Genomic DNA, 26,825 nt, shown 5'->3' on the forward strand with positions numbered 1-26,825 from the left:
GTTTGCTTAACCGAAAATAACACTTCCTGTCTTTAAGGGTCAGTTGGACCGATAATAATAATGATTTTGTATCTGAGACAAATATTGAACCTTGAAAATCATATCATTGCAACCCTAATATACACATTTGCACACATATGATATTTTTGCTGTTATTGTTGGCTTCTAAGCTTAGCCGTACCCGTGAAGCCAAATGAAACAGACACATGCACACGCGGACAGTTATGTGTGTGCGGCTCTACATTCCCTGATTGATTTCACCATAAAATTGTGCTCAGTAGCCACCCATTAAAACTCTGATCTCATCGATATGTGTGCAGCAATTGCAGTGCGTGGCACTGAATTATTCACCTCCTCCTCTTTCTCTCACGCTCATTTTGCTCTCACTCCTCATTTTACATTTTATCCTTCCTTCCTTGTCCTCCCAATTTCCTCCCTATCCTTCTATTTTCCCTTTTTTTGTGTTATTTATGCATCTCCTTAATTTTTCTACCTTTAGTGCTCACTCTCTTTTCTTCTCCTCTGCTCTTCCTCCTTTCTTCCTCCTCTCACGCTCACTTTCTTTCTCTCAACCCGACCCCCCCTCCACCTCCTCTCTCTCTCCGTCTCCTCTCTCTATCTCTCTCCAGTACTGTCAGCCCTGAGGCGAGTCTCAGCCATCACTCCTCTTCATTTATTAATACCTGTACTCATACAGCCCAGCACACACAGCTGCCTCACATCTCTGTCCACTCTTCTCACACACATACAAATGCACACACGCACGCATGCACGCTTGTGCACAAATGTCCCTGAGGATGCAAGAAGCCCAGTGTGTCCACACACTCACACTCGCTTACTGTGCAGAAAAATGCCCTTTGTAAAAGGACAGGGAGCATCAATCTCCCAGCTGCGTCAGCCTACAGTTTGATGCTCTTTTTGTAGTTCAGCTTTTCCATGACTCCCATTTAATTGCACTTTATTGCAGCCATAATAGATCTTAGGTCATAATTGTTGCGCATTAGTTAATGGTTCGACTGATTGCTTGTATAGTTTATCAATTATAATTGTGTACCCGGCTGAACTTTTCCTCTGTACACAGTATTAAATGCCTGGGATCATTTTCATCACTCGCCTTTTTTTGGACTTTGCTTTGCAACGTATCAGGTAGATTTAATTGAGAGCACCAAGGTGAGGAATTCTTTATCTGCACACAGCAATTCCAGCTGAAATATCAAAAGTAACCATCTGCTAATTATGTTGGATTGCTGTCTGATTTTAAGCAACGACAATACGAAGAGAGAGCAGATGATTTCCGACAGCGATTCGGAGCTGTTTGGCCAGAGCTGCTGTTTTTACGAGGGGTCTTGAGGGAGTCGTGTTTCTGTACACACATCAGTCCCTATCAGTGCGCACACATCTCATAAAAATATATAATAACAATATAAACAGAATTATTAACACAAGAGGGAAATAAATACTAATGGATGCTTCATATTTTAGGCTATTATTTCATAGCCTTATTTAATGTGCAGTGCAGACAGAACCGAAAGTGGAACACAGTGAAATAAATACAATTTATCAATCAATCAACCTAAAAACATATATACAATATTATAACAATATTTTAATTGTTGGTAGTTGTTTCATAGCAGTTTTTTTTTGAAGGGACATTGTATGGACTTCTTATGCATAGACAGTATATTACATACAGTAGATGTCAGTCGGCATGCACCCAGCTAGGAGGAACGGGCTCGACATGGCAGCAAGGCAATCTACTGCTGTGGAGGGGTCAGCAACAAAACTAATTTTAACCACCTAAAGAAAAATCCCATCCCCTAATCAATGTCTGGTGTATGCCTCATTGAGAGTATTTCCGCTGATTTACTGTCATTTCAGACAGTGGTTTCTAAAGTGAAAATAAGGCTGATCATTCTCTCCAAAGCCAGACTCCATTAAAAAAAACAACAATGATTTCACATCACTGAACACAGGAGCTGCTGGTCTACCACTGCCTAGATCACTTTGTTTTATTTTTGTTATTGTGTGACTTTGGTGTCTAAAAAAACTGGGTCAGATTCAAAGTTACACAGTAACACAAACTAACTACCCGATTGAAGCACTGGTAGACCTGCAGCTCCTGTGATCAGTGTGCGAAAATGACTGTTCTGGTGGCTTTGTCAGGGTAATACAGCTGTTTCAGTTCCCTATTGAAAAGGGCTGTCTTAATGCAAGATCAAGCAGTAAAATAATCTAAATATAGTGTACTTTCAAACTCATGATCGATTATCTTTTTTAGGTGGGACTTTTTAAGGTGGCCAAAATACATTTTGTTTCTCCATCGCAGCACGTTGCATTGCTTGTTTGTCGGACTCCAGCCTGCTTCTGCCAACTGAGAGTGCCCACAGACTGATACATGTGATACAGTGACTATGCTTAAGTACCCCATACAACCCAAGTCAAAAAATCCAAACTATCCCTTTAAGTACCCTTAGTTATGCCATTTATTATAGCTTAATTGGAGCTTGTTTTCAATAGTACTAAATATCCTAAATGTAAATTGTGCATATGTGCACGTCACTTGTCTGGACGTGTACTCTTGACTTGCAGCTGTTCCCCTGAGTGTCTTCATGCAGTTATATATAGCTCTTCATATGGTGTAATGATGCACTGAGGACAAGGTTGGAGGGCAATGACATTGAAAGCATTTTGACTGGTGTACAGATGTGAATTGAGGAAATTATAGACTAGTGCTATGTGTGTGTAAGAGTGTGTGTGCTTGTGTATGTGCTCTTTCTCCTGTGATTGTGCATAACTGTTTAAACCACCTGTTCTGAGAGTGTGTTTTTGATTCCGGGAGCATCAGGAATATTTATGAAGCAGGGAAAAACTGGCCTCTTTGGGTGCACTCGGCGCCATCTGGAGGCTGTCAACGTCAACGCCACGAGATATTTGGCTCCCTCAAGACCGCGTTTAGTTCTGCCCATGAGTGACTGTGGAACTGGCCATTTTATTGAATTTGATGATCCATTACAGCTCAAATGGAGGTCTGTCTCCCTAAGGGCAAAGGAGATATTGCATAGGCAGCAGGAGTAATCACGAGGATATTACAATACCTGCTGACTTTATTGTCAGTCTGATATATATAAACCAAGGTGGTAAGGAGCTTTATAGATTAAAAATATACATCAGTGAAGCCGTCTTGGTAGTTAATGATGTCCAGCCCGCCCACTGGTATGTAGATTGCAATAAGGCCCCAGCAATTACTCCTCTGTGATTAAAAAAGGAGCAATGCATGATGAACTATGCCTGGGCTGCGTAATAAAGAGAGCGCTGCATATGTAAACATGTAGTCACCACAATCAGTCATAAGCAAATGAGGATTTATACCTGCAATAAGAAGCCCGTGTGGGGAATGATGAAGATGATCAATGTAGGTAGAGCTTAGCGAGGCTTTTACAAAGACACATCCTGAGTGTTGTTCTCCAAATTGCTGTTTGGAGAAAAGCACCCATCATCTGTCATGCGGCCGCCCCGAAAGACATGTGGTTCATCTGTTTTTCAATAGGTGTGATTTATGGGTTTGTTTAATGACAAGTTTAAAATAATTAAATGTGATTGTGATTCAATTTAAACCTCAATTTAATTATGTTAACAGTTAAATTGGACAAAGAGATTTTGTTTTACAGCGCAAACTCATAGTGCAAATTAATTGAAGGTTTTTCTGTCATTCTGTAGCCCTCCAGTAGTGTTTCTGTATGTATTCAAATTCCAATTTTGGTTGACGTAGGAATGTTTTGGAACCAAAATGCTATTTTTTCAGCCTTTCTAAAAACTTTTTGAACTGACGTAGGTTTCTGCAAAATGTCATTTGCTACATATAAATCTCAGTTAGCTTGAAACGTCACTTGTGGATGTGCTCATAAATTGCACTTTAAGGAGTTGTTTATGTTTTATTTTATTTTTTTTCAATCTTTTGGGTCCAGCAACTGTCTTCAATAGAAAATGTGTGTGACTACTTTTCTTTTTTCTTTTTTTTTTCATTGTTTTTACAAGTAACCCACGCACTGGTGTGAAAACCACATTAGTTTGGTTACAAAAGTCGCATCATAATACACCAACCAATCAGAGATTGCTAAATACACAAGAAACTCTTCATGTTCTGTGATGTAAAATTACTCTTTCTGTCAAAGAAAGTCAGCAGTAAAACTTGTTAGCCTCCGCCAGAAAAGGACAGCCTGAAAAAAAGTCAATATTAGTTTAGGCGTAGGCTTTAGATTATTTTACTGCTTTATCTTACTGTCAGACAGCTCTTTCCGACAAGGAACTGAAGCCTTTATACTGCCCACTACAGAGCCACCAGACTCCATTGACGGAAACAGTTATTTTACTTTACAGCACACAGGAGTTTCTGAGATTGTTAAGTTTGTTTGTGTTATTGTGTGACTTTTGGAACAGAAGTAGTAATGGCGGCCACAGCTGTATGTGGGTTTACACGCAGCAACATAGTGCAGAAACCTACATCAGATCAGGAAAAAGATTTTAGAAAGTTGTGTTTGATGCTGAAACATACATGCTTCATCAAAATTTAAATTTTGTATTTTAATACATAAGGGACACTACCAGTAAGCTACAGAATGTTGTAAAAACCTTAATAACCACAACAACAACAGCAACAAATCGAGCTACCCTTTAATTTTTGTATGGTGTCTAAAATTTTGTTCACATCTTTCTTTGGTCAGCTCACTGTACAGATGCAGAAGATACACACCATTACGCTCCTGTTCTGTTTCTGTCTATCTGTGATCTCACTATCTAAACCATTCCTGTTCTCTGTCCCCAGTGAACACCTATCATGTTCCTTCTCCTTCTTCCTCCACGGGGAGAGCAATGTCTGCACGAGCGTGGAGATCGCCCAGCACCAGCCTGCATATCACATCACAGAACACCACATCCGCCTCGCACAGACCTCCATCACCCCAGTACAAGGTGATACTGCAAACCCATTATTTTACTGTTTTTGTTTTTTTTCTGTGGATTAAGTACACAACACTAAACAGAAATGATGTTTGGTGAGCATGCACTGCAGTTTGGTGAGCATGCACTGCAGTAAAGTACAACCAAAAACTGATGAACACATAAAATACAACGTGTCCAATTGCACAAAACAGATGTGTGATGATGAAATTAGCAGCTGTGGGATTCACATTCAGGTCCTTTGGCATTACCACATTATAGAAATACTCCAGTAAAAGTAAAAGTCTGGCGTTCAAGTCTAGCATTAAATAACTTAAAATGGATCATTAAAGTATGTGTAATATCTTAAAATATACCTTAAGTATCAAAAGTAAAATTACTTTTGGAGTAAAATGTCCCTTGTGAGGGTAATACTGTGAGGGTACATGTTATATTTTAGATTTTTATGACTGATGTATTTATGTGTAAGTAGAAATTTACCATTGTAACTGGTCAAGGTGGAGCTCATTTAGACAGGTTTTACTTTGTGCTTTTAGAGGTTTGCCTTGTATGTAAAAATCTTAATTTGAAACATAACAAGTGACATAAGTTGAATAAAGTGGAGTGAAAAGTGAAATAGTGGAGTAAATTAAGTAAATATTTACAAAAATATTTTCCTCTGAATTGTAGTGGAGTAGAAGTATATAATAGCATGAAAGGATGTATTGAAGTAAGGTAGAAGTACCTCAAAATTATACTTACATTCAGTACTTGAGTCTGTTTTATGAAAGTTATGTTGCTTATCTCATACTGAAAAAGACGACATACTGTGAATCATATGATTAAAAATTATGTTATTGTGTGAAACTCCTGAAATATTAGTCATATTAGTCATATTAATGAAATGATTTAAGGTAACTCATGACACCGTGGTTTATATCTCTCCGTCTTTCACCCATCGCAGTGATCCTGAGTCCGTACGGTCTGAGCGGCACTCTCACGGGTCAGGCCTACAAGATGAGCGACCCAGCTGCACGGAAGCTGATGGAGGAGTGGAGCTACTTCTACCCCGTGGTACTTCAGCAGAAAGAGGGAAGTGGAGAAAAGGAAAAAGAAGAAGCAAGCCAGGCCTACGATCGCAACTGTCACGCGGCAGTGGAGGTCATCGTAGGTATGGAAAAGTCAGCATGTTTGTTTGATTCAAAAGAGCGTGGAGCCCTCCCTTGGCCTCCTTGTAGACTCCCAGGCCGTTTGAGCTGAGCTATTAGTGGATGGGGTGCTATTGAAGTGTACTTTGGCTGCAATGATCCTCACAGTCTTTTATCACATCTCAGAGTGGGAAAGGGGAAGTGACTGTTAGGGAGGAGAGAGCAAGAAAGACAGAAAGGAAAGATAGGGAAGTCAAGGCAAAAGCCCCGGGGAGTTATTCTTAACAGCTTTGTCTAATCAGTCTGATCCCACAGCGTTGGTTTGACCTGATTAGAATCAAAACTCTCATGGATACCAGTGGCTTTTACAGCTAAGATGGAAAGTCTGTCTCTGCGTTGGTTTTAAATGACAGTGAAGGAGTGTGAAGGGATTTAACGTGATGTATTTTTATATGAGCAGTGAAACTGTGTGATTTTATGAAGGAGCAAGTGCATTGCGTATACAATATACCTACTATACTTATATATTATTATTTATGTTCTTTGGTAAAATTATAAAGGAGCTGTATGTGATATTCGCAGCATATATATGATTGAGATAATATGCATAATGTGCTGATTGTGTAAAGTGTGCATGTAAAATATAAAACTGTGCCTTATGATACAGTGCAACATATAAACTAGTATGTCAGTTAAAAATATATTGAAATATGTTTGCAAAGCTACAACAATGAACAATAAAGGTATACATAAACAAGAATAACAAGGATATATAAAATATGTGTAACATGTTAAATGTAGCCTACATTCAAGAGTTGGAAAAATATTGCACATTTGAATAATTGCACAGAGGATTGCTGTGGTTGTAGTTGCTGTTGCAACTGACTCCTGCAAATGGTCCTTATTTCCGGTAAACCTTGCAGTTTAAAATGAGCAACAGCCATCCAGTTGTTTCATAATAGTGAATAATGCTCTCTTTTTCATCTCCTTAGGTGGAGTAAGGATGACCTACCCAGCTGCTTTAGTGCTGATTGCCCAGGGGGACCTGCCAGTTGAGCAGCCTCCACCTGTTCCTGCAGCTCAGGGCCTCAGCAGGGAGCCAAACCACTGCAGCGTTCCACTCACACCGCCGACGTCACCGCAGCAGCCCTGCTCAGGTAACAAATACACGCACAGACGCACCTTCCTGCAGGACATTACAGCTCATTGTTCTTTAAAATCCTGTGCTTAGTTCTGCATTACGACACCTGTTCCACCCTTCCATCTTTTCAGCGGACAGTGGCTTTGTGACCTCCGTCTCCAGCGTCCCCACTCCAGACAGCAGCATGGGGGTCGCCAGCATCAGCCCAAAGCATTCTGGGAAGAAACTAACCAGTCAGGTAGTCCATCAGGCCTGGAGGGAATGCTATCTCAACCAGCCGCAGCACACGTAAGTTCCACAATCGCTGAGTTTGGTGCAATTATTATTAAAATGCAGTGATGCAGTGGAGCTGGTGCCCTCATGGATCTGTTTGTTCCCCGTAGGCTGAATCCACCAACTGACGTGACGCCTAAGAAGGAAGTGCCAAATGGAGTCACCATGTGGGACTTCAACGATCTGGGAGCAAGAGCATCCTGCAGCTGCTCCAGGTACCACAGAGCTGCACCCAAGCTGTTCAGTATCAGTATTATACTTAGATGTGCAGCATTTCAGCTCTTAGTTCATGCTAATTATAAAAGACATATATTATAAGCTTTTTTTACAGGATGGATGCTTCAATTTAGACTTTGTTAACACTTTGAAACCTGGGAAAAGTGGCTTGATTTCCTTCAAACGCAGGAAAGTAAAGTAATGTCGATCCAGATTTCAAAGGTTTAAGAGAAAATTTTAAATTTAAAAACTATATACAGTCTGGAAAACAAACTGAACTCTTTTCAATATTTCTTGTTTTCTTTTTTTACCCACTTGACTTTGTTTAAGGTTGAAACAGCAGAAGCTGAATCTGACCGCCACACCCACTGCCAACCCCCAGACTAGTGCCAACCCCACTCAGTCCTCTGGCCTGTCATTATACCCTCCCTCCATGCCCAAACACAAGACCAGCGACAAAACAGAAAAGGCTGACAAACAGTCCAAGAGGCCAGCCATGATCCCCTTCCACCACCGACTATCCATCACACAGGAAACCCCTCTGGAACAGGACTCACCCGGAGGGCCCCAGCTCGGAGGTCTCGTGGCATTGGAGCCATCCTTGGAGCCTCTGGCTGCTCTGCCAAGCTGCAAGTATCCCAAACCCCTCTCTAACGGCAGAAAAGCCCCTGATTCCCTTCTGCATTCTCCAATGTCTCCACTTCCACCGACACTCAGCCCACATCCCCGAGTGCAGGACCCAGAGGTCCTGGACGGGCCTGTGGATATGCCCGTCTGTCAGGATGGGGCTTCAGGGCTGGGGATGATTACCAGCGAGACAGCTGTGTATACAGCTCTGCTGAGGCAGAGGGAGAATGGGGCCGGCTGGTGGAGAGGCTTCAGGACTCCCAGGACTGATAAGACTGACTTCAGACCCTGTGAACTCCCCACTGATAATTTAGAGGAAGCGAAGACAGAGACGGCCACCGAGGGAGCTCCGCTAAAGAGGTAGGAGAGGGAACCAGTGTTTTGCAAAACATTAGGTGCAGTTTAGAGAGGAAGAGCATGGAATAGCAACATCAGCACTGAAAACTGGAGGATTTAGGTGGATTTAGCACCTTTGTCAGACACTACCAGACCTACTGTGTGTGACAAATCAAGTGAAAGCATCTGAGTTATTTAATGAGATATGATGACAGAAAGAATTATGTACTACTACTACTACTACTACTACTACTACTACTACTACTACTGCTACTACCAACACCAATACTGCACAGTATTTGATTGTATTTGACCCTTTGTCTCCTCCAGACTATACACACAGACTCACAAGAGATTTAAAATCTCAGAGGAGAGGGTGAGGGACCAAATCCAGACTTTGGGCCTGTTCCAGCAGCCAGGTGTGGAGGGGCTGCGGGAGCCTGGCGATGATCCCTATGACTTTAAGGAAGGAGACATCGAGTACACGTTCTCCTCTTCCAAGAGGTTAAAGGGTCAAGGGCGAGAACCCAGCAAGAAGGCCAAGGTAGGACACAGTTTAAAGACTTGAAAGAGAATAATTACACGCACATAGGTGCAAGGCTATAAAAACAGAGTACGTAAAGGAAAAAACTAACACCTGCACATTAACTCCATATCACACAGTTTTAATTAAGACATTTCGATCCTACTTGGATCTTCATCAGGTCACAATGTTTGAAAATTTGAAAGCACACCTATATTTATCCATAATGCACACCAATGGGCTAACTAACTCTATGATAGCAGGTGTGATCAACCATCTAAACCACTCACGTTGATAAAAAAAAATAATAATTCATAAAATATATCAAATTCATCATATATATCAATATATCAGTCTACATTAAGAGAAAAACAGTGAAAAAAAATCTTAATTCATAAAATATATCAAATTCATCATCCAATATATCAGTCTACATTTTGAGTAAAAAGTCATAACATTATCAGACTAAAGTCATAATTTAATGAGGATAAAGTTATACCATTTTAAAAAAAAATCATAAAATTACAAGAATAAAGTCATACTTTTTAAAGGAAAATCATACTATTAAAAGAATAAAGTCATAATTTAAGGACATAAAGTGAAACCATTTCAAGAAAAACAGTTCTAGTATTACAAAAACAAAGTTGACATTTCATGGGAAAAAGTCATACTATTACGTGATTAAACATGTACATCAACAAGAAAAAAAAGATGCTTTTTTTCCCTTGAGGACACAATGCAGTGACAGTTAAGTTTCCGAAAAGCTATAATCAATACTTTGACTAAATATCACATGACTACTTGGGATGTGGCACAAAATGCATTGTCTTAATCATGAGTTTTATTGAAAGAGGGGCGCTCCTGACTTTCTAATCTCTCAGTTTTTTAAAATATTTATTTTAAGTGAAAATGATCTGAGAATATAACTTTCTTTTTCGTCTAATGCATCCAGCAGGGAGAAGAAATCACCAGCAATGGAGCACTGCCTGACGGGAAAGATGCTATGTCCATTTTTAACTCCGCTCCAAAATCAGGTAGGACAAGCCATCATCATCATCATCATCATCATATGTATATTCTACAGCATACTGAGTTCAGTCCATATTTCAGAGTTATTCATTGGTTATTTGGGGCCATTGTCCTAAACTTGTTTGTGTTGTTTTAGACGAATCAGGTCAAGATGATGGAGCTGCCAAAGCCAACCCTTCTCTGACTAGAGAAAAAGATCTAGTGGTCAATATCTCTGATCTAGACAACATATTTGATGAAGATGAGGAAGAGTTGGGGGTGAGACTTCATGGTTTATGTGCTTTATTCGTATGTATTTTGTGTTTTAACATGCAGCATGTAACAAACATACTGAGATGAGCACAAGAGACATTATTGATATAATTTCTCTAATTATCCACCATGATTTATGCATCAATATTGCAAAGCAGAAAATATTATATTGGTTAAAACTGATCATTTATTCTTATGTGTAATAATTTGTAGACTGTTTACCCCAACCAGCACTCGACCAAGCTGCCAGTATCAACAGAAGATCGCCCTCTGGGGAAAGAAGGGAGAGTTGCAGTACCTTATCCATCAAGTGAGTCACTTTGTCAGTTCTGTAATGGTGAAATAAGTTCGTCTAACTAAAGTTTTTATGCATAATCGCATTACACCTGTGTAAACTGCATTTCTTGTTCCTTCTCTTCCTCCTATCTCCATCTCTTCCCTCAATTCTGTCTCCTTTCAGCAGTAGCAGACCTCCAAAGGATGTTTCCCACCCCACCTTCTTTAGAGCAGCACCCAGCCTTCTCTCCCATCATGACGTATCGTGACACCCCGAGCCAAGAGCCCCCTGCGCCAAGCGGAGCAGCTGACCACCTGCCGCCTTTAGCCTGCACCCAGTTTACTGAATACAGGATGGAGATTGAGGAGGGCATGGTCAGTCCCAGGCAGGAGGATATCAAGGTGAGAGAGGTGGCCGATAAACAGCACACATAGCAGCATGCTTAGCTTTTTGTATCATGTGTTAAACTGAGGACATTATGCTTAAGAATGGGAATAGGGACTCGGACTGGTTAATTGCTTTCATAAATTACTTTTATCTATTTAAAACTCTCATCAGGAGGAAGTCAATACAACGATTTGTTGACAGCTCCTGAGCAGCTGGTCAGGCTCACACATCATGGTGGAGTTGTTTCACTGATACCTGTAGATTGCTAATTAGATGTCTCTGTGTTGTGAGACAGACATCTGTCCTGTCTGCAGCTAGGGATTGCTAATTATAGTGGTATGCACTTAGTGGCCACTATTAGGTGCATCTGCTCGTTTACACAAACAACAAGCTCCTCTAAACAACAAGTATTGTTAGTGCAATTCAACACGTGAAACATGCAAACAGGATTAAAAAGGTTCAATTTAGCATTAAAATTGATTGGATCTAAGTAAATCAGTGACAACTGATTGTTAGCTGCAGATGTCTGATTTTCTTTGCATTGTACTACAGCCTCTGTGGTTTAGAGAGTGTGATGGGGTATATACTGTAATCAACATGTATTCAGCGCCAGCTGATGTGGCAAATATCCCTTTGTAGAATGAGAGTGGTCAAAGGAGGAATTAAAGATTTCAATATGATTAACTTACATAAAATGTCAATGGCTAGAGAGAGCTCATGATCACAACACTTGAGGAGTACAAATATTGTTGTATATCTTACTGTCTTTTGCAAAATGTTTATGGCATGGCTAAAAAAGGCATAAAATGTGTAAAAGCCACTTAGTGTTAACTTAATGTTTTTGTAATCTCGAGTAAACCTTGTTTGGGCTTTCCTTGTCTCATAAGAGTACTTTGAGTTTTCACAAAAATGGCAATTGAATATAGGTCAAAACTGGGATACTGTGCAGACAAAGTGGCCTAGAAACATGTTTTGTGCATGTTTGGATGGCCATTATAAAATGTTTAAGCCTTTGGATAATATGTGGGGAATATCTCCTTGGAACATAATAAATGCTTCATTTCACCAGCACATAATTTGAAGACAGAATACCTTGGCACTGTGACAGGAAAACAACTCTTTACTACTGGCAGTATTACCTGTGTCACCAACTCCAGATTTGCATACTGTATTTCTCTGTACTATAGACCTCCATTGTTGTTAGAAAAAAACTATTACACTGTTGCACACGGAAACATCTTTAAACATTGGCTCTGATCATTTATTTTGAATCAATCCGATATAAACTTTCCTGCTGGACATTTTATTTATAAAACGCCTTTTGAAACAGAATTTACAAGTTTCTGCACAAAAAAACATTAAAATGTAAACAAGTAAAATAACAATAAAACCAATGAATAGAAAGAAGTCATTAAAACAGCACAGAAGGCAAATGCATATAATAAGAACAAAGTGCTTTCAAAGCAATGAGTTTGAACAGCTTTTTAAAATTGCAGATACAGATACAGATGGTGCACTAAATGTGTTTTAATCAGCAGCTGAAAATACTAAGCTACCTTTGTTTGACACATTTACTAAAATCTACAGTGCCCAACTTTTTAAAGGACATCACTAAACCTCGTAACTAAACTGAAATATATTTATGATTTGATTTTTTTCAGTAGGAAGAAATGCTGAGAGAGCTCTGAATTACATAGCATACATGTTAAATTATACGTTATCTCATTCTGTCGGGCAGGCTTACTAGCCAGATATGTCAAACCTATCTTATATTTCTTGAAACTTATTGCCAAATGACTCCCCTATGTATTTCTAGTTTTTTATTTGTTAATAAATGATTAAAATCAATTTTTCTATTATGTTTCTCTTTCCAGCCACAAATAGGCTCCTCCATGTTTGCTCCGCTCTCCTGCCTGCCCAGCCAGAGTCTACCACCGCTCAAGATTCCCGAGCAGTGCTACTATCGTCCATCCTGGGCCCTCCTGCCCAAAATGGAGCATTTCCCAACAGTCATGAATCCCCAGAATACCGCTTTCATCAGAGATGGATACACGTGAGTAGTCAGCTCTTACAAGCTTTTGTGACAAAGAGGTTTTTCCTTGAAATTTCTCCATTCCATTATTTAAAAAAAGAAGCTGTGGTGAAGTATGTGGCTTCTGAAGGATAAATATGCAAGGTTGACTTTTTAGCCTCACTCGAGAGAGTGCCCTTCTCTTAGGATGCTCTGTTAGGGTTTGGGGAGTAGCATGGCCTTTAAGAGCTGCTGTTTAGACGTTTAAAGTAATCTTGTTTGTCTGTCTGACTTTTAGTTGTTCAGGGTTCTCCAGGGGCATTGAAAACCTGGAATAGTTGTTGAATTTCACAATCACATTTTCCGAGCCTGGAAAAGTTATGGAACTAGTAAAAATCAGTGAAAGTTTTAGAAAACTCATGGAAATGTGTTTAAATGACATTAATGTAATATAACGGTGAAATTTATTTTCTGTAGCTGATGATGTAAAGTAGCTTTAATATGCGTCTACATGTGACAACGTCCTGGTTATTGTTGTTTATTTGTTAATCACCAAAGTTTCTTCATTTTCCCCTTGAGTTCTGTCTCTCCCATCATGTGTGCCCATAGGGCATCTCAAATAATCTTTTTAAGGCCCTTTTGGTTTTATGCGAGGGCCATACAACTTTCAATGGCTGTATTTTGTGCTTAGTTTCCTTACATAAATTTTGGAAATTTTTCTGTTTTTTTTTTCTTTTTTTAAATTTTTACTTTTTTTCCCTTCTTTATATTTCAATTTTATTTGATTTCTTCTTTTTTGTGATTTTTATGGAAAACTTTGGGCAATTGTAGGCAATTTTATTTTTATTTAATTTATTTATTATTTTTATAATTATTTTATGAAATGCATTTTTTCTTAAAAAAGAAACTGATAAAACAGAAATTATTGTTGGATTTTTAAATATCCGATGGCCCTTGAACATATCATGTGGGATGCTAAAATCTGAAAAGTTGAAAGAAAAAAGAAAACACTGGGCAAAAAAACTGGTTCCTTAAAAAGTCATTGAAAAGTTTTGAAGTTTTGCCCATAACAATGTATGGAAACCCTGTTTTTTTTATTTCCTGCAATATTTGTGTGTTTTACAGAAACATGCCTAGTGTCAACACCCTCACGGACCAGGAGTACGGCCAGATGAGCGCCACCACTGCCTCTGTGAGCACCACTGCTGGCATCCTCCCATCTCCTGCCACACCCCGCTTCTCTGTGCCCACCCCACGAACCCCTCGCACACCGCGTGGTATTAATGCTGCCAGCTCTGGGCAGGGTTCAGTGAAGCAGGATGGTACTGAGCTCAGCTCGCCGGTCTCCACGCCCTCCACTAGCCTGCCTCTTAGCTCTGTAGAGCCCCTAGCTCGGCCAGGACCCTCCCTGCCTGAGGTCCACAGCCTGTACGCCATCCTCCTGCTCTCAGACTCCGTCCTCAATGTCTTCAAGGATCGCAACTTTGACAGCTGCTGTATCTGTGCCTGCAATATGAATGTCAAAGGTGCAGATGTGGGGGTGTATATCCCTGATTCAACTTGTGAAGATCAGTACCGCTGTATGTGTGGCTTCAGTGCCATTGTGAACCGGCGGCTAGCCCATGGCACAGGCCTCTTCCTGGAGGACGAGCTTGATATTTTCGGTCGGACTTCTGAGGTAGGCCGGGCGGCTGAGAGGAGACTAGCTCTTTGCAGACGGGATCCAACTATGGGTGACCCCAGAGCCAAGCGGCCCCAGGATGCAGCTCCAGCCTCTCCGTCAGTCATGATCCTTCTGCAGGAGCACTGCTCCCAGCCCATATCTTCCTTGGCATCACTGCATCTCCCCCTCAGCTGCTCTTGCCATGGCCGCAAGGGGGCACTGCTTCAAAGCTGGATGTCTGAGAAGCAGTGGGCAGATGGGAGTGATGCCTGTGTAGACTGTTACAATGCCTTGGAACAGGGGCTGCAGTATGTGGATAACCCCACAGGAGGGAAAGTAGATCCAGCTGTTGTCAGAAGTACCGCCCTTCACACCTGGCCTCACACAAATGGTAAGAAATATGATTTGGCTGGCAAAGGAGAGGTTTTAAAAATCTGAAAATAACTGAAGGAATCATTTCGAACATAGTGTGTGATACACTTAAAGAGGCAGTCTTGAAGATTTCAGCCCTGGCTGATTTACCAACACTGATAGTCACTGATGGTAACGTCACCTCACTGTGGTTGCTGCTGCTGTTTCATTACTCCCCCCTAACTGATCCACTGTCAAAAAATGCTATAAAGTGACAACAATAGTAGAATTACTGCCAATATCACTGGCAAATACATTGCATTTCCTCTGACTGCTTCATAATAAAAGTCATCACCTGTTTTACCAGTTAGATGATTTTAATGTGAAGGTGCAGCAGTAGGAAATGCTTGCATTAGCAGTAACTTAATACATTTTTTTCACAAAGCGGACATCCAGTTCATAAAACTGCAAATACAGTATATGAATAATGCAACGCCAGTGGTGAAAGTGCTAATACCACCTTGTGAAAATATTATAAGCTAAAAGTAAAAGTAAAGCATTAAAAATGCATTTACTTAAATAAAAATGTCGAGATTTTTACCTTAAATAAAGTCCTACTTTACAGATTGTTATTGAGAATAGTATTTCTATGTATGTCTTACTGCCTTTGTGTTATCTAAACTATGTACTGATGTGTTTTATGTGTGTTTATTTGTGTACAGAATCATGTTAACGTGTGCATCTGTTCATGTGTCCTTTCTCTGTGTGTTTGTGTGTGTCTGTCTCCACAGTGGTGGACATGAACATGTTGTCGTCCCAGGATATGGTTCGTATGCTGCTGTCTCTGCAGCCTTTCCTGCAGGATGCTATCCAGAAGAAGAGAACAGGACGGACCTGGGAAAACATCCAGCACGTTCAGGGTCCATTGACCTGGCAGCAGTTCCATAAGATGGCCGGGAGAGGCTCCTACGGTGAGTCAATACATTCCTCTTTTTTATGCAGAAAACGAATGCCCTCTTTTTACTGCATGTTTGCTGGAATACTACAAATCTCTAAAGTGATAAGTCATCCTTAAAGTGTAGTTAACTCAACATGTTACTATTTCTATGTGTCTAAGGTTCGGAGGAGTCACCAGAACCCCTGCCCATCCCTACAGTGTTACTGGGCTACGACCGGGAGAGAGACTTCTTGGCATTGTCCCCTTTGGCGTTACCTTTCTGGGAGAAGTTGCTGCTGGAGCCTTATGGTGGGCAGCGGGATGTGGCATATGTAGTGCTGTGTCCCAACAGCCCCTCTCTGCTGGCTGCAGCCCGGGCCTTCTTCCAGGAGCTCAGCGCTGTTTACGAGGTAGGACACTGGATTCTGAATTAGATGCTTTGCAAAATTTCAGCAAATATTGTAGATAATGTGTAAGTGCTCCCAATGAGAGAATGAACAGAAGCCCTGATTCCGTCTCCAGACATGCCGCCTAGGGAAGCACCGTCCTCTGGCCAAGGTGTCCAGGGATGGCCTGGTGCGTGTGGGGGAGGAAGTGGAGCCCGATAAGCTGGAGGAGCTGGACGTGGACCAGTGGGTGACTGGACCCTGGGCTGGACAGCAGCACACCGACAACCTCAGCAAACTTAAACTTTACGCTTACGCCTGCAAGCAGCAGCTTGGTGAGAATAATGAAACAGATTAAACTAATCTAATTAATAAGATTTAATAAGATAGTGGCACTTTTATTGCACTGAGTTTTTATGCCTGCGTGCCAGTGATAGCTGTGGCCAGAGGCGTAATGTTTTGGGGTTCTTCGTCCATCCTATTTAGGAAGCGTACACTTGGACTCAGTGATGAGCTGATTCAAGACATATTCTCAGTAACACAATATCTCAAGAACAACTTGAGGGCATTTTTTCCATATACAGCACAAATGTCCACTGGGACTCAACAATAAATTGACTGGAGCTTGAATTTGTGGGATTCTTGTGAAAGCTATGAGTCCCATTGGACTAATGAATGAGCTTATTGGAATTTCTTGTGGTGGTCAAAAGTCAAGGTCACTGTAACCTCACAAAGCTTCTTTTTTTTTTCCAATCTCAAGAATTCATAAATTGTTGTGACGAAGTTTCACACAAATGTCTACTAATAGAATAAAATGATGAATTGATGAATTGAATTGTATGTCTAAAAGGTGAAGGGTCAGCTTCACTGTGACATCATAATGTTCTGCAAAATCACTTTTCTGGCACCATATCTTGTTCCCATGCTGATTATATAGATCTTCTGTGCTGTCAGGGGGAAAGATGTGTGTCGAGCATCCATGCTTTCACAGATATGGATATAAACTGTAAGTACAACCCACTTTTTTTTTCTTCTTACAGGTCCCCAGCTGTCAGCCCTGCCTTTGGACAGCACACTTTTGTTGCCTCCCAAAGTCCAGCCTCCCTCAAACTCCACACCCTCAGCCCAGCCTGCCTCCTCCGGGCAGCCGCAAACTTGGGGCCCTGATGGTGAACAAGCTCCAGGGGCCGTCAGCTCAGGAGACGCTCCAACGCCGAATGCGGCAACCTCAAACCAGACGGGGGAAACAACCCAAGGAGCAACCAGCGACTCTAAAGGGTCTTCCAGTGCCACACCACCAGCCAACACACCAGCAGAAAATCCTGAACTGTAAGACCCTAGTAACTGAGGAAATTACCTCATCACACACTATTTACTTGTACAATTGCAGTATAATTCCTTTCTTCTCTTGTTCTCTTTCAGCACCAGTGAGCAGTCCAGAATCGGCATCCCCACTGTGGCCGACTCAACGGACAGCCTTGCCAACCCACCAGCTATTGTTATTTACATCGTGGATGCTTTTCTTAGCTCAAGTGCAGCGAGAAATGAAGGGGGAGAGGAAGAAGAGGGTGACGAGGTGGAGGCCAGTAGCATTTGGCTGCTCGGGCTTCTTCGTTGCTACACTGAGATGCTCCAGACTCTGCCGGAGACAATAAGACCTGCACTGGTGCTACAGGTGGGAAAACACTCAGACTTACACTGGACAGACTTAAACAGAATTTGCTTACAGTTGCGATCATCATCTTTTCTTCCCATCTTACTGTGTCTGACTTAGGTGGTGCCATGCCAGTACCTTCTCCAGCCGGCCAGTGGGGAGAGCCATTTCTACCTGCAACATCTGCGCTCCCTGTCCTTCTCCTGTTACTCCCAATGCAGACGTCTTCTACCCCAACAAACACACATAAAGTCCCTGACTGGCTTTGGACCAGTGTCCATGGTCAATTCTGTACTTAAGAGTCCAGAGGTAGGCATTAAAGTTGAGCAACTTTTTGTTAACTTATACACTGAAATTGAGTGTAATATTCTTGCTCATATTAATCCACTTTAATTGACTGAAATCTGAATTTCCTCCTCCAGCATCCCAGCCCACTGCAGCTGTACACACCCCCCTTCATCCTTGGTCCGACCCGTCCCAAGCAGCCAGAACAAGGGGAGATATGGGCAGAGATCCCTCCCAAATACAATGTGCTCTTCGTTGGATATTGCTTATCACATGACCAGCGCTGGATCCTGGTGTCCTGCACCGACCAGCAGGGGGAGCTCCTGGAGACCAGCATTATCAACATAGATGTACCCAACAGGTGTGAAGAAGTAGTTTATGGTCCACATTCTTTGGAATTTACATTTGTTGAATCTGATTCATAAAGTGTTGCCTATCAAATGTTTTTTTTCCCCTCATTGGTCTACATTCTCATGACATCCGAATTTGGCTCCTTAGATCAAAGCCTTGAGTCACAGTTGTCCTTATTGATTGCGCGAGATAATACTCTGATCTCTCGATTTTTTGCTCACTTCAGAGCACGACGTCCCAAGGTTTCAGCCAGAAAAATGGGCCTGCAGAAGCTGTGGGAATGGTGTATCGGCATCATCCAGATGACCTCACTGCCATGGAGGATTGTGATTGGTCGATTAGGCAGGCTGGGGCATGGGGAGCTAAAAGGTAATGGCATCCATTCAGAAGAAGCCAGGCTTGTCTTGATTGATAAACCTTACAGATGACTTCTGTTTAGAGGAAGTGTAGAGTACCATAGGAAGTGTGTATTACCTGGTTGTTTCTTTTATTCTAATTTAGATAATATATTTAAATATATTCACAATAATGACTTTGTTTCCCAGAGTGCATTTACTGACAAATATAAATAAGTGCGTGTTCATTTCAAACTCTTCTTTAGGCAAAGACAAAGCAATAAATAGGTTGATTCATTCAGCATAAGCTGTGATGTTTATTATCTCTTCTCTTTTTAGACTGTTCAGGCATTGACCAGTTTCCTGTTGTTGTAGCAAATGTTCTTTTAAATTGTTATAATAAAAGCTCTATCACTTTCTTTTATATCCCCTCAAGAATTTTGGTAAGAGAGAAAATAAATTAGCAAGTGATCCAAAGACTTTTCATATCTTTCTCACTCACCCTCTAAATAATCCTGTCTTTGCTTTGTTTTCTCTCTTGCATGTCTAATTCCCACCCTCTCTCTCTACCAGACTGGAGCTCACTCCTTGGGGAGCATTCCCTCCATTCAATAGGGCGCCAGCTGAAGGATGCTTGTCGCATGTGTGGGATCTCTGCTGCCGACTCTCCCAGTATTCTCAGTGCCTGCCTGGTAGCCATGGAGCCACAGGGCTCTTTTGTGATCATGCCTGGTTAGTAGCCTTTCCACTTTGTAAAACTGTAGCATAATGATGGTAATAATAATATTTGGTATTGCAGTACACTGGAATGATATTGTTTAGTTTCACATTGACAAAAATGACAGTTACAGTAACACATTATATTGGTAAAAACACAGATTAGGCACATAAATGTGCTACATAACTGGGCAGATTTGATAAACTGTATTTACAGCATTAAAAAAAACGTAATACATTAATGAGACATTATTTTTTCAAAGCTCATTTAAACACATATTTTTACAAGACCCAGTAGAAGTATATACATCGCCTTTGCTGTATTTCTCTCTGTGTCCAGACGCAGTCACCATGGGCTCAGTGTTTGGCCGCAGCACTGCTCTGAACCTGCAGACCTCGCAGCTGAACACACCTCAGGATGCTTCCTGTACACACATCCTTGTCTTCCCAACTTCTGCCACCACCCAGTTGGCCCCCAGCTCCTACCCCACTGAGGACAATAATGGTAATAAATAGCAGTTATGTTATATCTTCTTAGATAAAACTTCACCCATCTTTAAAAATGGTATAGAGATTGATGTATTTTATACCAACAGGTTGCATCTTTGAGCCAAAACATCTCTCCCCACAGTCACAAAAGGCTTATGCAAAACATTTCCAGTTCCAGATCTGTGTGATATAGTGTCTTGTGCAAAAAAAAAGAAAAGAGAAATTACCCCATCTGGAGATGTGTCATTGCTAGCTCCTAAAGTGTAAATCCATTCATTTTCATCTCTGTTTTTTCCTTCAGATGACATGTTCGATCTGCCCTTTCCTGATGAACTGGAAAACGACATTGGCCATGACATGATGCTGATCACAGGGAACCTCCACCCTTCCCCCAACACCTCTCCTGTGCCCTCGCCTGGCTCTCCGTCCGGGATGGGAATGGGATCACATTTCCAGCACACCAAGGTGAGTCACGGGCCAGTGGAAAGAAAGCAATCCTACATTGGCTTGAGCTGTTGCAAATGACACCCTCTTACAAAGGAAAACAGTGACCTACATGCCCCATGTTTGAAAAGAGCATGCTGCTGTATTTACACATTACTACTTGGACATTGTTTTTGAACAAAGAAAAAGGCTGTCTGCTGCTCAGACTCTGCACAGGAAGGAAGAGTGATACAAGGTGTGATCAGATTAGATTGTGTTGTTTGAGAAAAATATAACTTCACTGAGATCTGTGTACTTATTCTAGCTGAGCAACCTTGATATACTTAATCAATCTTATATATGACCATATTGAGCAGATAATGTACTATACATTAAACATTTCAACTGCTGTGTACAACTGTTTATTACAGAATCGTTTTATTCGAACTATTATTGCATACCTTTTCAGGTTCAGATTTGATTTTGTACGGTGTTGCACTGGAGTTTTGTTTCAAACTATCACACAAGAATCAGAATTATAGTTTTGCCAAGTATAATCAATGCAGAGGAATTTGTCTGGAAGGCACAGGAGAAGAGACGTGTTGACAACCTATAGTACAGAACATTTCATTCAGTGAAGTACTGATAAACTGTGGGAGCAGTGTGTAGCTGTATGATGATGCACTTTAAAGGTGAAAGAAACTGTTATGCAAACTTGTGTTAGCTGTGTATGTTGTTACCACAGTGACCTGCAGGCAGAAAACTCAAATAGGTATGTTGTTCTTTTGCAAAATCTCTGACTCAATCTTCACTCTTCAAATGGGGTTGCTGGAGCTTTATGTATAGCTTCAATTATACTGTATTGTTCTACAGTATTCTCTATAGTTTAAGACTGACAACAAGGGGATCAGCCTGTGGTTCCAGAGCCACATGCGGCTCTTAAGCCCCGGTCTATAGTGGCATACTGTGGCTTTGAAAAGAAAAAAAAAAGGTAAATGAATTACAGTTATTTTTCAATTTTACAATTGTATAGGCACAGCCAGCAAAATATAGGTTAATTAACTGCCCAAACCTGACCTGAAAATGGCAAACTTTATGCTTTATGGTAGCACAGTTGTCAAGACTGAGGACAGAGACACAGACTGAGTGTGGCTGCGTATTTGTATGTGTGTGAAAGAAAAGGACAGAGAAGGAGGGTTACAGAAGATGGGAGGTGAATAACTGCATGCAGTTTTCCTGTAAGTTTAATGGCTGGGGCAACAAGAGGATTTATAACATCTTCAGTACCCTTGGATACGAGGCAGATTCCTAATGAGATTATTTTGCTCCATTGCTCCAATGTTTGAAGAAGAACATAGTAGATATCCTAAATACTGTAATGTTTTTTTTTTCTCTCCTCACATTTTCTGTATTAATTAATATTCTCCAGGTTGGATGGAAAGCTATTGCAGGCCGGATGTGGCCCACCAGTTGACAGTTGCTGCTATACACTAAATTAAAAAAACATGTTTTAACATTTTATCATTAAAATGTCCGTCTTTTACTGGACCTGAATAGTCGTGGCTATAGTGGTCTTGAGTCTCTTAACCAGGCCAGCTATGGATTCCAAACCCAAAAATGGGGACTGCTCAAAACATAGGCAACCAAATAAGCAGATCTCATATGACAGTTGCTGAACTACCGAATATCTGCAGGAGATAGATCTCTGACATAAATGTATGTACTTTTGTAACCAGTTTTGTCTGTACTCTTCCTATGCTCTTATGCATTATTGTTACAAATGCATGTTCGTATTCTTATACAGCCCACTCAAGTTAGCACAAAGGCTCAGAAGATGTAGATTGAAGAATAAAATGGTTTAGATCATGACCCTGGATTTCAAAGGATCAAAATGGTTTATAGTTAATAAGTGGCCTTCTCTTGTGCGTACAGAGCCAGGGAGAGCGCTTGCTGTCCAGGGACAGTCCACCAGAAGAGCTGAAGCAGCAGCCGCTGGCTCTGGGCTATTACGTCTCCACTGCACAAGCAAATGGACTTCCTCACTGGTTCTGGGCCTCCTGCCCGCAGGCTGAGAGCCAGTGTCCACTCTTCCTTAAGGTACTAAAAACACAAGATAATGCCGGTAAAGATTATTTGAGAGAGAAACATGTAGATATTAGATTAAGATTGTGCAGAATTGGATTTTAATTATGTGGTTTAAACATTAAAGAGGCATACAGCTGTTCACTACAGTTTAACAAGGCATGCTTGTTTCTCCCCATCAGGCCTCCCTCCATCACCACATCTCCATAGCCCAGTCAGATGAGCTGGTGTCAGACAAGACGAAGAGGACCCCTCACCCCTTAGACTCAAAGACCACCTCTGATGTGCTCAGGTAAATACATAACAAATCTGCTGTGTAGGAAGCAGATACAGGAGGGTGAGTACAAAACAGGCTGAAGCCTTAAAAGTCTGTGGCTGATGGTCTTATTCAAGAAGTTGATTTAAATCTATGGGCCCTATTTTAATTAAGCAATATCACATTTGAGGTTGTGCTGTTGGACTATATATTATCATGGCTGTGATTCTGTCGTAGTGCCGAAGATAATCACAGCCATGATGATATACAATCCAACAGCAAGAAACTCAAATGTGGTATTGCTTTTATACAACAGCTCTACAAGCACAATTTATTAGTTAACAGTAATAAGCAACAACAGATTAAACAGCAGTTAAACAGCACATAATCTGGGCACAAAGTAAGGAACAAGGGGGAAAGGGGTTGCATTTAGTCCCCTAGTTAATCATAGGTGTGTTTTGGGCCTAACATGAATCCAGCTAATCAAAGTGTCATCTCCTATTCTGTTTTAAAACAATGGTTTTACATTGTAGATTTGGCAAATTGGAGAAGGGAGCAATTTTATGCTGAAAACAGCATTTGTCAACAGAACTTAGTTTGTAGCTTCTGAAATAATTGATGAAGTTTTGTTTCTCCTCATGCATAAATGCAAACAAGGTCTCTCTTAACATTGAGTTTGTTGAAGTCCAGAAATGAACAGTAGCTCTTCTCTGCTCTCTGCTATGTTCACATTTTACAGAATGTAACATTTTCTTCTTTATGATGTATTGTGCACATTCCTCTGTGTGTAACTAGCAGAGTGTGTATATGTTGTGAACTGACTTTTGTATGCACATCTTATTATTTGAATAATGTGCCCTTCAATAATGTGCACCATTCTGACTTTTGATCAATCGCTCTGTGATACCTCAAAAAAGCAATGACCCAATCATTTAAAGACCTACATGCCTATGGAGTTTGTTGAAAAACAGCAATGGACCGTGGCTCTGCTCTACTCTCTGCTATGTTCACATTTTACAGAATGTAATATTTTCTTCTTTATGATGTATTATTTCACCCACTCGCAACCCATGTGCATATTCCTCTGTGTGTAACAAGCAGAGTGTGTACATGTTGTAAACTCACTTATGTATGCACATCTTACAATCTGAATAATGTGCCCTTCAAAAAGCAGGAAAATACTGCACCATTCTGACTTTTGATCAGTCGCTCTGTGATCCCTCAAAAAAGCAATGACCCAATAATGCGCCTGCCCACACCTCATTTAAAGACCTACTTGTCTGTAGGCACTCAGATGGGCTCAAGCTACTACACAATGTGGACGCCGGCCCTGAAAATTACAACTGTGTCGGTCTGAAACTAGCAACGTGTGCCGCTTTATACCAGATGCGAGATAGGGCCCTACATTCAATATACACCATTTGTTGTCTCATTGTTATCAACCAATACTTAGCATTTTGTTGCCATTGCAATGTGTGCTAAGAACAGGTATGTGTGATTAAGTCATGTGTTTATCAGTGTGCTAAGAACGTGTGTTTTTTAATGTTAGTTGTTTATCACTAAAAATGAACAGCTTATTATTTGCACATGTATCGCGACTGATAAGAGATGTGTGATAAGTGGGGGTTTTCAGAAAATGTGAAAAACTAATATTTATTGTTAGAATTGTCATGATTAAATCTACATACCTTACTGATAACTGTTTAATGATAAAGATGTACGTATGGTATAGCATATATGTTACAAAATGTGTGATACATTTTTAATTAACACCTAATGAATACTCAATACCAATATATATATAGAGAAAAACACATTTTAGTGTGCACTGTTGTGATTAAGGAAGTTGTATTAAGTGGATGAACCCTCACGATATAACTCATTTCAGTATTTGTTTTAAAAAGACACAATTCCTTACAAATTGTAATTGCCTAAATTGTATATTTTTCAAACCCAGGTTTGTATTGGAGCAGTACAACGCCCTTTCCTGGCTGACGTGTACTCCGGCCACCCAGGACCGCCAGTCCTGCCTGCCTGTCCATTTGGCCGTACTGATCCAAATGTATAATGCCATTCTGAACATGCTTTAGCCATGCAAGACTTCAAGGACAACTTTAAGGGGCTGATGGTTACCTTCATTTCCTCTGTGCCTACGCTTCCTCCTTCTGGGCACCAGAGAGCACCAGAGCTCTTCGGTTGTTTCGGGTAGACGTGGATTTAATGGCCAAATCAAGGACAGGGCAAGTCAGACTCTCCCATGCCTGGAATGTAATGAAAAAGAAGATTGAAATGCTCCGAACAAAATCTTTCACTTGTTAAACGTGACACCCTTCACCTCTTTGTGGCATTGAAGCGTCTGACATTTACAGAGAAGCTGTTTACGATTCTCTTCACAAATTTCACCTGTGGAAAGGGACGTCCGTGCAGGGCCACGCAACTCCATATTGTACAACCAGCAAAGTGGCATGACGACACACACACACACACACACACACACACATGGCTTTGTTACATCAATTATGTTTTTACATTTTTTTGTATAGAACTGCACTGCTGAGCTTCTTGGGACTTGCAGTTGGTCGATGAAACTTTTACCTTTACTCTGAAAGGAGTCCTCATTCACTCCAAAGGGGGAGCATTTGCTAATGGCACTTTTTCCTCGCCTTCCAAAGTGTTGTAGATACGAACACAATGGAAATATTTGACCAGTTAAGACAGAAATGTTGTTTATAATGTAAGACATACATTTGCAAAGAATTGAGACTTATTTTTAATATTTAAAACAAGAAAATGAGAAACTTAAACAAGGCCTTTTTTTCCCAATTGACTGTTAACTGTCTTGGGATCTGAAATAAAAATTGTCATTTTAATGCAGTTGTAAAGATGCCATATTTATACAAATTATATCATGTCATAGAATTTGATATATATATGTATATACATAAATATATATTACCTCTTCCAAGCAGGCACTTAATGATAAGGGTGATGGACACAACCATCTCTTCAGAAGTGGACACAGTATGAACATTTATCAAAGAAAATGCATTTTAGTTGTTTTTTTTTAATTTTCTACAGATACTGAACATTTTACCTTTTTATTTAATGAGTTTAAATTAAACTAATTGATGCAGGAGATACAGTATACTCTATATTTATAATATAGAATAGAAGACCATGGTATTTGAACATTGCAAGGTTATTAAATATTTAAGAACAATGCTTTATTTCATTGGCTCTCCTAAATGATGTCAAGCAAACCATTAGAAAGACCTGTCTCTTCAGCTTCACTCAGTCTGCTCTTTGTTAGATTCCTAGCATGTTTGTATATACACTTTTCAGCTGTGTTTTTTGGAATTTTTCTTAAAGCTGTACATTTCATGCTGGTTGGTTTACTTTAAAGTGATTCATATCAAAGTATTTTTTGCTGTGAGCTTTTTTGATATACAGTATACAGAACAAAACTCATTTAATTACAGCCAAGAGGTTGAATTGCCAAGTAAGTGTACGCAAATGTACAGACGAGGGCAAGTTTGCAAGAATTTGTTACATCTGTCATCACTTTGAATATCAAGCAGATCCAATTTAGTGGGAGAGATCTGTTACTTTTACACTCTTTTTTAGTAAATTATTAAAACTCTTGAAAATGATGTTGTGTTCAGTGTTCTTGTATTTCATTTCAAAACTATGTAAACCACAGGCTGCGCCATATTCTTATTTCATTTAATGAAGTACTATTTT

General features: G+C 40.5%; 1 protein-coding gene across 8 annotated transcripts in view; it reads left to right on the forward strand.

Moving 5' to 3' along the window:
- LOC121959487 (mediator of RNA polymerase II transcription subunit 13-like) overlaps nucleotides 1-26,734 on the forward strand; it is a 101,779-nt gene extending 75,045 nt beyond the window's left edge. For 2 of the 8 annotated variants that reach the window (XM_042508792.2, XM_088070867.1), the window contains exons 5-31: nucleotides 4,823-4,968; nucleotides 5,900-6,106; nucleotides 7,076-7,240; nucleotides 7,356-7,512; nucleotides 7,608-7,712; nucleotides 8,044-8,700; nucleotides 9,007-9,220; nucleotides 10,152-10,233; nucleotides 10,365-10,486; nucleotides 10,694-10,790; nucleotides 10,941-11,158; nucleotides 13,019-13,197; nucleotides 14,281-15,209; nucleotides 15,961-16,140; nucleotides 16,287-16,516; nucleotides 16,629-16,827; nucleotides 17,533-17,821; nucleotides 17,915-18,167; nucleotides 18,267-18,455; nucleotides 18,569-18,792; nucleotides 19,009-19,151; nucleotides 19,691-19,849; nucleotides 20,175-20,339; nucleotides 20,625-20,788; nucleotides 22,679-22,843; nucleotides 23,011-23,120; nucleotides 25,042-26,734. In XM_042508792.2, the coding sequence (XP_042364726.2) occupies nucleotides 4,823-4,968; nucleotides 5,900-6,106; nucleotides 7,076-7,240; nucleotides 7,356-7,512; nucleotides 7,608-7,712; nucleotides 8,044-8,700; nucleotides 9,007-9,220; nucleotides 10,152-10,233; nucleotides 10,365-10,486; nucleotides 10,694-10,790; nucleotides 10,941-11,158; nucleotides 13,019-13,197; nucleotides 14,281-15,209; nucleotides 15,961-16,140; nucleotides 16,287-16,516; nucleotides 16,629-16,827; nucleotides 17,533-17,821; nucleotides 17,915-18,167; nucleotides 18,267-18,455; nucleotides 18,569-18,792; nucleotides 19,009-19,151; nucleotides 19,691-19,849; nucleotides 20,175-20,339; nucleotides 20,625-20,788; nucleotides 22,679-22,843; nucleotides 23,011-23,120; nucleotides 25,042-25,174 (5,881 nt within the window). In that variant the 3' untranslated portion in view covers nucleotides 25,175-26,734. The remainder of the gene's footprint in view (nucleotides 1-4,822; nucleotides 4,969-5,899; nucleotides 6,107-7,075; nucleotides 7,241-7,355; nucleotides 7,513-7,607; nucleotides 7,713-8,043; nucleotides 8,701-9,006; nucleotides 9,221-10,151; nucleotides 10,234-10,364; nucleotides 10,487-10,693; nucleotides 10,791-10,940; nucleotides 11,159-13,018; nucleotides 13,198-14,280; nucleotides 15,210-15,960; nucleotides 16,141-16,286; nucleotides 16,517-16,628; nucleotides 16,828-17,532; nucleotides 17,822-17,914; nucleotides 18,168-18,266; nucleotides 18,456-18,568; nucleotides 18,793-19,008; nucleotides 19,152-19,690; nucleotides 19,850-20,174; nucleotides 20,340-20,624; nucleotides 20,789-22,678; nucleotides 22,844-23,010; nucleotides 23,121-25,041) is intronic. The other 6 variants (XM_042508796.2, XM_088070871.1, XM_042508793.2 and 3 more) reach the window with 4 other exon arrangements.
- The last annotated feature ends 91 nt before the right edge of the window (nucleotides 26,735-26,825 follow it).

Source organism: Plectropomus leopardus, chromosome 20 (genome assembly GCF_026936395.1).
Source record: "Plectropomus leopardus strain MGB_pleo_1.0 chromosome 20, ASM2693639v1, whole genome shotgun sequence".
NCBI lineage: Eukaryota > Metazoa > Chordata > Actinopteri > Perciformes > Serranidae > Plectropomus > Plectropomus leopardus.